A 12,074-nucleotide genomic window follows, 5' to 3' on the forward strand; every position below is an offset into this window, starting at 1 on the left:
TCCCCTCACTATGCAAGCTACAAAGAGGTCGCCAGCAAGGGAGTGATTATCTTGCACTGCCCCCTGGCCTCCTCTGCATCGTTCCTTTACTGCAACCCACCCAAGTGGAAACAGGAAGTACAGAGGAGGCCACTGGCAGTGCTGGAGAATCGAAGAACTGTGGCTTGGGCAATCCTATCCTCCACTACCCACTTCCCCCTGCCCCAGACAAACATCGCTCTTACAGGCCCAATGCTCTGGAAACCATCGCTGACATTCTGTGCTGGTGAAGGGCCTTGAGCGTCTGTACATGCTCAAAGTTTGCTAGACTGAGAATCCTGGAGAGGGCAGGAGCCAGCAGGCCTTGAGCATGTGCAGACACTCAAGGCCTTTCACCTCACCAGCACAGTGTCAGCGACAGTTTCCAGAGCATTGGGCCTGTAAATGCGAAGTCAGTCTGATGCAGGAGGGAGCAGGTAGTGGAAAATAAGAGTGTCAGTCATCAGAGGGGTGGGAGAGATAGCAATGTCAGTCATCGGGAGGTGGGGTGGCGGCGGCAGAGATAGCCATGTCATCAAGGGATTGAAGTGCTGGTCATAGAAGAAGGGGGAAGAAAAACTGCCAGTTATTGGAAAGGAGTGGAGGATAACAGTGCTGGATATCAAGGGCTTGGGAGGGGGGGGGAGGTAACAGCGTTGTTCATTGGGAGGGGAAGAAAAATGCATCATCATTGGAAGGTGGCACGAATATAAACAGAGACCCCTATTTTTGGGCCCAAGAATCTCGCTTTATATTCAAGTATATACATAGTAGATGACAGCAGATAAAGACCTGAATGGCCCATCTAGTCTGCCCAACCTGATTCAATCGAAAAGATTGTTGGGGCATTTTTTTTTTTTCTTCTTCTTCTCCTTAGCTATTTCTGGGCAAGAATCTAAAGCTCTGCCCGGTACTGTTCTTAGGTTCCAACTACTGAAGTCTCCATCAAAGCTCACTCCAGTAGTCTCTTTTCTCCTCACAACTCTGTCATCTCCTTGTCTTGCTCTTATCTCTTCTTTCCTTGTTCAACCTGTTCTCTGTCCACTCTCTTGTGACCCAGGCTCTCAACTCATTCCTCATCACCAATCTTTCTCCCTAATCACACTATCTCCAATTCTACCTGAAACTGGCCATCACCCTTGGCCTGCCCTCACAAGTGAGTAAGCCAGTCTGCTACATCTTCTCCTCCCTACATAGCCCTTACCACCCAAAAAAGCCTAGCTGGCAGTCAACCACTAAGCAAGACATACACTCCACTCCTTCCCCAACAGCCCTTACATCTCTGCAAACCAGTCAGCCCACCTCTTCAGCTCCTATTTCCCACCCTTGGAAAAATCATTCAGTGACCACAGCCCTTAAGAATTGCCATACTGGGACAGACCAAAGGTCTATCAAGCCCAATATCCTATTTCCAACAGTGGCCAACCCAGCTCCCTCTTCATCCTGTACTTTAGCAAGCCAGTTATCCCTCTGAATCCTATTTTCCCACTCCTGCAAGTCAGTAACCGACTCCCCAGCTCCTACCTCCAAAAGACTGTCAGTCCACACCTGACACTTATCTTCTGCAACTAACCAGCCTTTTTCCTTCACCCAGCTAGCCACCAGAGCTACTCACTCTGCTATCTGTGGCCACCAAAGCAGAACTTCCTTCACTGTGTAGTTCTTTGTAAGTCAGAGCTGTGTGATGCACTGGTCTCAGGTCATAAAGTCTAGTGAGAGTTCCTATACTGTGCAGCTCAGATACACAAATATGCAGAGTGCAGGGAGGAAGAAGCTTCTGCTGTAGCTGGCAGCAGCGGATAACAACACACCTCCACTCCCCCTTTTTTCCTAATTTAGGGCCACAAAAATACCCATTGCTAGAAACAAAATTTCTAGGAGCCATGGTCACCTGGGATTTGCAGAGCCCCGATTTAAATTAAACCTGCTCAGAATCTGACAGTATGCTGTCTCTGAAGATGTTCTCTGGTGACGTTCAGTAAGCGTATACTTTCAGAGTTGATTTCAGGCAAGAGAGCTGCCTACTGATCCTACTTAAAATTTGAGTCTCCACAAGGACATGCACACTTATTCAGATCTCTCTTGCATGCAGATTTTTGCATTATCATCTAGCAATTCTTGCTTTCCTGCAGTTTGAAGACTGGCATCTGTGGACAGTAAACTTTGGGAAGCAGGGAGAGGGAATAATGCAGAGAAGACAAAACAGGATAGGGATGAAGCAGAAAGGACATCCCTAACTAGAGGCTGGAGGGAGTAAAGAGATTACAATTGGATAAAATAATGGTACAATATGAAAACAGGATAGAATTAAAAGGAAATCTGAAAACAGAGAAATAAAGATAAAATTGTTGAGAAAATCAGTCCCATACAGGATAATAAAACCATTCATTCTAATTCACAGCACAGACTTTTTATTTTTAACCCTGTGTGGAGGTTGTTTGTTTGTTTTTTTAACAGTTGGCTTTTCAAATTTAATCTTAGTTCAATATCAAGATGGTCCCGCTTAAAAAGAAAAAAAATCTGTTAAACAATTCCACTCCTTTCTCTTATGCGCTCTTTTGATAACATAAAATAATGGACACTAACAAACAAGGAGAAGCAGTGAGCATACATGCATTCTGATAGCAAGCTTACAAACATTTCTCCTCCTACCATTTCTATGGATGAAACAAAGTGGGATATTCAGAATTTGAGAAGAACTTCCCAAATTAGCAAGAAGTCACTTTGGGAATTCTTTCCAATCTCTTTAGCCCTTCATATGTGCCTCTTGGGGCAGTTTGTTGGCAGGGGAGGAGTAGCTTTTGGGGTTGTGGAGTTTGCCAGGTTTGAGAAAGTTGGGGCAGTCATGGGGGTAGATTTTGGTGGTGGATTGCTAGACTTTTTTTTCTTTTTTAAGAGATTGCTTTTAATTGCTGACCCCACTCGCTGGTAAAGAACACATGCCTGACTGAGAAACTCCCTAACCCTCTATTTTTCCTGTTTGTATGTTGATTAGATTGTAAGCTCTGCTGAAAAGGGAATGTCTCTTGCATGTTTTAATGTACAGTGCTACATATGCCTAGCAGTGCTATAGAAATGATAAAGTAGTAGTAGCATAAAATGTTGCTTCTATTTGGTTGGGGTTTTTTTTTTCCAAGGTACTAGTGAGCTGGATTGACCACCGTGAAGACGGGCTACTGAGCTAGATAGACCATTGGTCTGACCCAGTAAGGTTACTCTTAAGTTCTTAGTTCTGGAGAATAAACCACTAAAATAAGAAAGTGTTTTTTTGTCTTTAAGTTTTATAACTTGATTACATGTTCAGTCAATAAAGCTCTAGGTAAATTTCAGCAATAAAATACATTACAAAACATATAAATAAAATTTTACCACAAAAAAAACTTGCCTAATAAAAAGATACAAGCATTATACCTCAGGTGGTAGCTGTATTAAGAAATTATGATCTGCAGCAAAAGTCCTAATATTTGTCAACTGTCCAATTGATGAAGGCAAAGCTTCAATCTCATTGAAACTGCAATCCAGTTCTTCCACCGATATAAGCCTGTGGGCATAGAAAATATGAACATATTTCAAAACACTGTCAAATTCCACCATAAAACAAAACAGATTTCAAATACTTTTATATATATACATATTTCAAATACATTTATATATACAGGCAGTCCCCAAGTTACAGATGCACGACTTAAGTATGACTCGCACTTAAGAACACGGTTGCGGCTTCATTTGATTTCACTGAGCAGTATTTCCAATTGCATAGACTCCTACACTTCTCCTGCAGCAGATTCAGGACTGACGCAGGGCCACATTAAGAACAGTGTGTGGTTGTGCATGCTGTACATTAGCGGGGCCACTGTTAGGGACAGCTGACCCTTTTGTCAGCTGGGAGCAGAGGTAAGCAGAAAGAATCTTAAAATCTACAAGTTCTGAGTTACATATAAATCTGACTTAAGAACAGCTTTAAAAACAAAACTCGTTCTTAACCCAGGGACTGCCTGTATATATAAAAACAAACGAACTATTTAAAACCAAATGTATATATAAAAAGCTGAACTCATATGATCAAGTCCACCAACAATAATTTGCTTGCATGATGACTGAGTGGGCAACCCAGGCCCTGGACTAAACAACTTTTGTGTCATGAGCGTGGGAGATCTTTGCTTCACTCTCACTTTTCTGCTTTTCTACCGCTGGCATACTGAGCAAGTTTAAACACAGGAAGTATAAAGAACCATTCATTAAATTTCTCTTGGAACAGCATATATTTTTTCACTCAGCTCCTTCATTTTCTGAATTTCACAATCTATTTTAATTTCTAATTTTTAAGTATTTTATTTTTAATGAGAGAAGACCTCAAAAAAATGCTTACTCTTAAAAGACAAAGCAACAAATAAGCAGCACTCTTAAAACAGCTCAGTACACCTTTAATCAATCTTAAAACACCTTCTTTAAAACATGTTCTTAAATTGTACTAATATTCAGATTAGTTGAGCAGATCACATGCTTGTTTTTGGTGTCTTTTTCTTCTTTTTTTTTTTTTTTAAATCTCACCATCACTCAATAAGTAAAGTTGGAATAGAAAACCTGATTAACATAACACCAATTTTGATTAAGCACTGATCACTCTCTGTCCAAGACCCACCATGGGCACCATCATCTTGGAAATGGATGCAGTTGGGCAGAGTTATGCTGGCACTTCTGCTGATATCATCAAAAGGAGCAGGGCAGAGTGGGCAGGGCTAAAGTTTTTCCTTGATTGTGATTGGCTGATGTAACCAGATGTGGGTATGGTCACCTAACATATGTAAATTAAGTTTGACAAAACTGCGTAAAATGCTAACATCTAGATTTTTAGAAAAAAGAATATAAATGCTTATGTTTACTGGTCAGTTATCAAAGTATGATGTGTCTACTTGTGTAGGTAAGTTATTACAACTATGAGGCATTTCATGAAAACCCTAGAGGTAGAGGAGAAACCAAGAGAGAAGGCTTTGTGATGGTACAGTTTGGTTTCAGATGGAATAATCAATATTTTCTGCAGCTAGGTTGAACTGAAATGTGCATACTTAAGATTCAGTGAGCACAAGCATTAATCTCCTTTTGACATATAAAGATGGAAGTATTCATTTTGAATTTTTTCTTAAGAAATGAACAAGTTGAGCTCCCTAAGGCCTATTTATTTATGTATTTCAATTTATATCCCATCCTCCTGGAAAGCTCAGGATGGTTACAGGTGAACATACAAAGAATAGGATACAAACTTCCTACTTGCTTGATCTGAGGCAGTTGAATGCAGGGTAGGGCGTTTTTCCTAATGGAAATGAAAGGAACCTGACGTGATAGCCTGTTTTGACAATGCTGAGAACTCGGGAAGTCTTTCCAATGGAAATGAAAGGAACCTGACGTGATAGCCTGTTTTGACAATGTTGAGAACTTGGGAAATCTTTCCAATGGAAATGAAAGGAACCTGACGTGATAGCCTGCTTTGACAATGCTGAGAACTCAGGAATTGGCTCTAATTTTTTTCAACTCTTAAAGAAAAGAGCTGTACTCCATCCTTTACATGTTGGAACAGTTATGTAGCTTCCAGAAGGAAACTGATGTGCTGAGATTTTTTTAAAAAGTTGCTTTTGCTGAACAGAGACATCCTACTATTGGTTGTGCTCTTTCAGAGTCAAGAATTGGCAAAAAGACCGATTCCTGATTTGTTGTAGTTGTTTGGCAAAGGGAATAAATTGCTCCTTTGATAGTAGAAACTTCTACAATATCAGTAAGCACTCATTCACCTAGAATATGGATTCTCGTGGATTCAGGACACACCCAGCCAATCAAATTTTGAGGATATCCACAATGAATATGAATGAGACAGAATTGTATATCATCGAGGTTACATTACATTAGTGATTTCTATTCTGCCAATACCTTGCGGTTCAAGGCGGATTACATCAAAGTTATCAAGAATTACATTAAAAGTTTGCAGGAACAGCGTAAGCAATGTCATAATATTTACTTAAGAAGTACCAAAGAGGTTGTGCATGCAAATTTATCTCATGCATATTCATTATGGGTATCAAAAACCTGATTCGCTGGGTGTGTCCTAGGAGTGGTCTGAAAACCTCTGGTCCAGAACAAACTTGTCCAAGTTCAGTCCTTGAGGGCTGCAAACAACAGATGTTCAGAAGATCTCTAATGAATATGCATTAGAGAAAACTGTCATACAATGGAAGTAATGGGCAAAAATCTTTCCTATGCTATTCACTTGGGATATCCTGAAAATCTGGGCTGTTTGTGGCAATTAATGACTGAGCTTGGACAAGTCTGACATAAAAGGTGAAGAGAAAGCTACATATACTGCTGAAAGGTGATAGACAATAGAACACTGGCGTGTCTCTTAATCTTATCACCAAAAAGGGACTCACCAGTGTATGGAAAGTCTGCTAATATATCATGAACTTCTTCTTGCAAGCCTGATGCATATAGTCAAGCTAATCTTCTGATGTTGATGGAAGAAACAGATTTTTGAAGACAGATCAAATGTGTTCTTTACCAAGCTTTTGAATTTTTTGCTCATCTGCATCCTCAAGTATAACTGCCAGTTCAGATTGTGACTGTGGAAAGAGGCTTGACTAAGACCTGGAGTGACCCAAATATGGTATTCATGCACTGAACCATATAAAGATGGGATACAATATGTGCAGATATCATACCTTTGTATCTAAATAATCCAATTGCCTGTTATTTATACAAGGTAGTATATTTATATGATTTTTATTAGAGTTAACAATAAATCAAAGGTTCAGCCAGATAAACAGGGCTCCATATAACAAGTTTAGAAAAACACAACCCCCCCCAACCCAAGCCAGAGTCCCCTACACCGTTCATAGAAAGGAAAAACAGATGTTCAGGCATAAATAAACACAATCAACAATTCAAAACATGGCTTCTGGCCACAGGAGTCATTGTGTTCCAGAAGGGCTCCCAGGTAGCTGTGAAGTGCTCTCCCCGCAAAGTAGAGAGATCAGAAACACCTCAATGCTCCCAAGTCAGCAAAAGAATCATCTGAGTCCGCCACAAGATAGCATGAGCATCAGGGTCTAGCCATTTAATTAAGATACATTTTAAGGCAGTCAAAATGGATTATCGAAGAAAGGCACCCAAACCCGGCCGTCTCGGGTGATGAGATGGAAGAACTCCAAAGAGCAGTAATGTATGCAAAAGAGTCCCAATGTATGCAAAAAATCTAGTCCAAAAGGCCTGAACAGCCGGACAGGACCACAACATGTGTCCTAAAATAGTTGGCAAATATCCATATTTATCACAAGTGGCAATAGGCCGAAACTTAGCACAATGGGCCCTATGTTGTGACACATAAATACGAAGTATTAATTTATATTGCATTTCCCAAAAATACATATACTTCCGCAAAGCGGATAACCTGGCCACAGCACTTAATAGTATATCCTCTGGCAACATCTTGGCCAGATCTTGAGACCATGATGTCTGTAGCTTAGCATAGTCAGGCAAAGGAGTCTCATCCTTCAAATGTCTATGCTGAAATTTGAGGGGAACTTTCATCTCGGATCCGAAGGTATAGGCCATAGACAATACTTCCTGTCTACCAGAACATAAATTTTCCTTCTTCAAAAAAGCCACATAATTCTGGATCTGCAGATAGGCAAAGCAATCCACAGAGGTAAGGTCATAGTCCCGACACAATTGCGCAAATGATTTCATTGTGCCATTGCCCTTCATCAGATGAAATAAAACTGTTAACCCCCTTGCCTCCCACTATGTACACTGTGAGCCCTCCATACCTGGTAAAAAGTTTTTGTTTCCACAAATAGGCAAAAAGTGGGACTCACGGGCACTAATGCAATGAAACTTGCACAGCCATTTCCAAACCTTGAGTAAGGGAAGGCCAAATACCCAAAGTCGCACATCAGAAAAGTAATAGGAGGGTAAGAATGCAAGTAAGCACTAAAATGCTCCTTTTGAAAAAAACAAGTTCCAAGGGCGTGTTAAAAAAATCAGAAGTACCTTTGAAAAAGTCATTGATTTGGTGCATACCACATCCTACTGTGAGATATCGAAGATTCAACAGGCCCAAACGCCCCTTATAATGTGGGCGCGTCACTTGGGAATAGGGTGAGTGCGGTGGCACCCCAACAAAAAGCGTTGAATCAGGCGTATAAATTTGGTTTCATCTTGACGCAACAAATAAAGAGGAAAAACTTGAAAAACATAAAGCCAAGTGGGAATAATAATCATGTTGAGTAATGCCACCAGGTATGTATTTAAAAATTCTCTTTACAGCCAACTCTACTACTGCCAAAAAATGAAAGCACTGGATTTAAAATATAAAAGTCAGACATAACCTAGGTTCAATAGAATTTATCTTGTTAGAAACTGGCTGAATTATTAGTGAAATATGTGATAAATTCTGAGGAGGCGGCTTTTAAATTTATTCAGAATACAACATTAGTGGATAACTGGATATCTATTAATTTTTTCAGATTGAATAAACAGAAGACCGAGTTGGATTGTTTTGGCAATCCAAAAAATAGCATTGTCTACTGGCGAGATACTTATATAGTTGAGGAGAAATCTAGGGTTTTGAGTATTATACTGGATTGTGGTTTGACTTTTGAGAACCAAGTTAATAAAAGGGGGGAAGGGGTTTCCCCCTACGTGCAATATGTTCTATCCTTTTTACTAATAATTTTTAAACAATTAGGGCAATTATTTTACCCAAGTTAGATTACTGTAATGTCTTGTACTGTGGTATTACACTGAAGTTGAAACATAGGTTGCAAATGCTACACAACACAGGGGCACATCTGATATTCAAAGCTAAGAAATATCGAGTGACTCAATTTTTGAATCAATTGCATTGATTGACAGCTGAAAAGAGAATAACTTTGCATTGATATTAAATTTTTATATGGTATGGGACCTGAAGGTTTATTAAGAGATTATGTACTTAGACCCTAATTCACTAAAGTCAGCGATCGTCACTAAACCTATTTTAACAGGTTAACATAAAAACATAGAAACATAGAATATGACGGCAGAAAAGGGCTATAGCCCATCAAGTCTGCCCACTCTAATGACCCACCCCCCTGACTTTACTCCCTTAGAGATCCCACGTGAATGTCCCATTTTCTCTTAAAATCTGACACACTGTTGGCCTCAATCACCTGCAGAGGTAGACTGTTCCAATGATCGACCACCCTCTCTGTGAAGAAGTATTTCCTAGAATCACCACGAAATTTCCCTCCCCTGATTTTCAGCGGATGCCCTCTGGTGGTCGAAGGACCTATAGGACAGAAGATAACATCTTCCACCTCGATACGGCCCGTAACATATTTGAACATCTCAATCATGTCCCCCCTCTCTCTTCGTTCCTCTAGTGAGTACAGCTGCAATTTATTTAGCCTTTCTTCATACGTGAGATCCCTGAGCCCCAAGACCATCCTGGTGGCCATTCGCTGAACCGACTCAATTCGCCGCACATCTTTCCGGTAGTGTGGTCTCCAGAATTGAACACAATACTCCAAATGAGGTCTCACCATGGACTATCGCTGCTAACCAACTCAATTCACAAAATGGCCCACTGCATGTTTTTCCCCTAGATCGTCCATTTTCCAATCCAGCCATGCAAATTTGTAAAACCCCACGCAAAATAGCCAAGGTATTGATTCGGTTAAACCAAAAAACAAATACTAAAGAAGTGTCAAATACAATGAAAACAGCAAAATCACTTCTAGTAAATTACTGGAAGAAGATATCTAACCACAAAGATGTCAAGCCTCAGAGACCGATAATTCAAGCCAGTCTTGCTGAAAAATGATTCGGTCAAGATCTCAATCATGGGTTAATGGCATGGAAAAGTCATAAACTTTTAAACTTTTTTGTATGTAAGACTTTTTTAGATTTTTTTGTCTTTAAGCTTGTAATTTAAAGCCTTAAAGTATTTTTATATAATAAAGCATCCAATAATGCAAAAAAAGTGCATGAACGTGAAAAGGCACTTAGCTTAATTGTGAAGCGGCACTGCATTCAACCCAACGGGGCCGCCGTTTCACCTGCGAGGCTTCGTCAGGGGAAAAAACCAATCGCAGTGCCTACAAGTAAAATATAATAAAATATACTTCAAAACAAGTTCTTTAAGCACAACATGGATGCATACATTAAATTAATTCAAATGCAGTAATTTTTAATGAATACAGCAAACTTACGGAACGCTTATAACCTGGACATTTGCTTAAAAAATGGCGTCAGATTGAAAAAGACGCCGAGAAGTTTAAATACCCTGGTCAAAAGGAGGCGGCGAAAAAAGCCGCGTCTGTGCATGTGACATCAAAAGAATGAAAGCGTGATGACGTGACACTTACAGCGAACATACAAATGTTCTCTGTGTCACGTCATCACGCTTTCATTCTTTTGATGTCACATGCACAGACGCGGCTTTTTTCGCCGCCTCCTTTTAACCAGGGTATTTAAACTTCTCGGCGTCTTTTTCAATCTGACGCCATTTTTTAAGCAAATGTCCAGGTTATAAGCGTTCCGTAAGTTTGCTGTATTCATTAAAAATTACTGCATTTGAATTCATTTAATGTATGCATCCATGTTGTGCTTAAAGAACTTGTTTTGAAGTATATTTTATTATATTTTACTTGTAGGCACTGCGATTGGTTTTTTCCCCTGACGAAGCCTCGCAGGTGAAACGGCGGCCCCGTTGGGTTGAATTCAGTGCCGCTTCACAATTAAGCTAAGTGCCTTTTCACGTTCATGCACTTTTTTTGCATTATTGGATGCTTTATTATATAAAAAATACTTTAAGGCTTTAAATTACAAGCTTAAAGACAAAAAAATCTAAAAAAGTCTTACATACAAAAAAGTTTAAAAGTTTATGACTTTTCCATGCCATTAGCCCATGATTGAGATCTTGACCGAATCATTTTTCAGCAAGACTGGCTTGAATTATCGGTCTCTGAGGCTTGGCATCTTTGTGGTTAGATATCTTCTTCCAGTAATTTACTAGAAGTGATTTTGCTGTTTTCAAGGTATTGATTCACCAACATTTGCTTGGCTATTTTGCATTGGGTTTTATGATCCTAAAACCCAACTGCTGTAGACCTGTTGGTAACTGTTACCAACAAACCACAGTGGGGGTCCAAAACAGTTGGTGTGCAATTTTATTAGTTAAATCACAGTGTATTGCGGTGGCTCGACACACACATATTTTGGCGTCTACAACCTACCTCAGGAGCCTTTGTAAACCACAACCGCAATTTTTTCTATGAATAAGAAAATGGTTTTTCACAAACACTATGAATAAGAAAATAAGTTGTTCAAACACTAGGAAAATCAACCGTGAAGGCACAGACGCACACAGCACTTGGATCACCTGATCCACCATGTGCTGACCCTCGGCTAACGAGCTTTATCAGCCAGTCATCCAAATAAGAGTGTACCTGAAGACCCATTTTCCATAAGTAAGCTGCCATGACCACCATCACCTTGAAAGTACAGGGATCTGTTGCCAACCCCTAAGGCAGAACCAAGAACTCATAACGATCTTCCTATATATGAAACTGCAAGTATTTGCAGGTGGCCGGAAATATCAGAATGTGCAACTAAGCTTCTGTGTTAGCCAGAGAGGCGAGGAACTCTCCCAGGGCCATTGCTGCAATGACCGAATGAACTGTCTCCATGTAAAAGTGTGGAACTTTGAGAGCCGCATTCACGTGCTGAAGATCCAGAATAGGCCTCCAATCTTTAGAGCAGGGGAGTCCAACCTTTTGGCTTCCCTGGGCCGCACTGGCTGAAAAAAATGTTTCTGGGGCCGCGCAAACGCTGCAGCAAGACAGAAGAAGGAGCCGGCAAGACGGTAAACACCTGGGGGCAGCAGAGGAAAACACTACATCGCCCTCAACCGGGGCCGCACAAAATACTTCACTAGGCCGCAGGTTCGACACCCCTGCTTTAGAGCCTTTCTTTGACACGATAAAGTATATAGAGTATTTGCCTGAGGTCTTGCAGCACCAGATATA

General features: G+C 40.4%; 1 protein-coding gene across 6 annotated transcripts in view; it reads right to left on the reverse strand.

Moving 5' to 3' along the window:
* The window catches only part of ERBIN (erbb2 interacting protein), a 516,286-nt gene that overhangs the window by 190,272 nt on the left and 313,940 nt on the right, over positions 1 to 12,074 (reverse strand). For all 6 annotated transcript variants that reach the window (XM_033930041.1, XM_033930031.1, XM_033930056.1 and 3 more), the window contains one exon: positions 3,430 to 3,559. In XM_033930041.1, the coding sequence (XP_033785932.1) occupies positions 3,430 to 3,559 (130 nt within the window). The remainder of the gene's footprint in view (positions 1 to 3,429; positions 3,560 to 12,074) is intronic.

Source organism: Geotrypetes seraphini, chromosome 1 (assembly GCF_902459505.1).
Source record: "Geotrypetes seraphini chromosome 1, aGeoSer1.1, whole genome shotgun sequence".
NCBI lineage: Eukaryota > Metazoa > Chordata > Amphibia > Gymnophiona > Dermophiidae > Geotrypetes > Geotrypetes seraphini.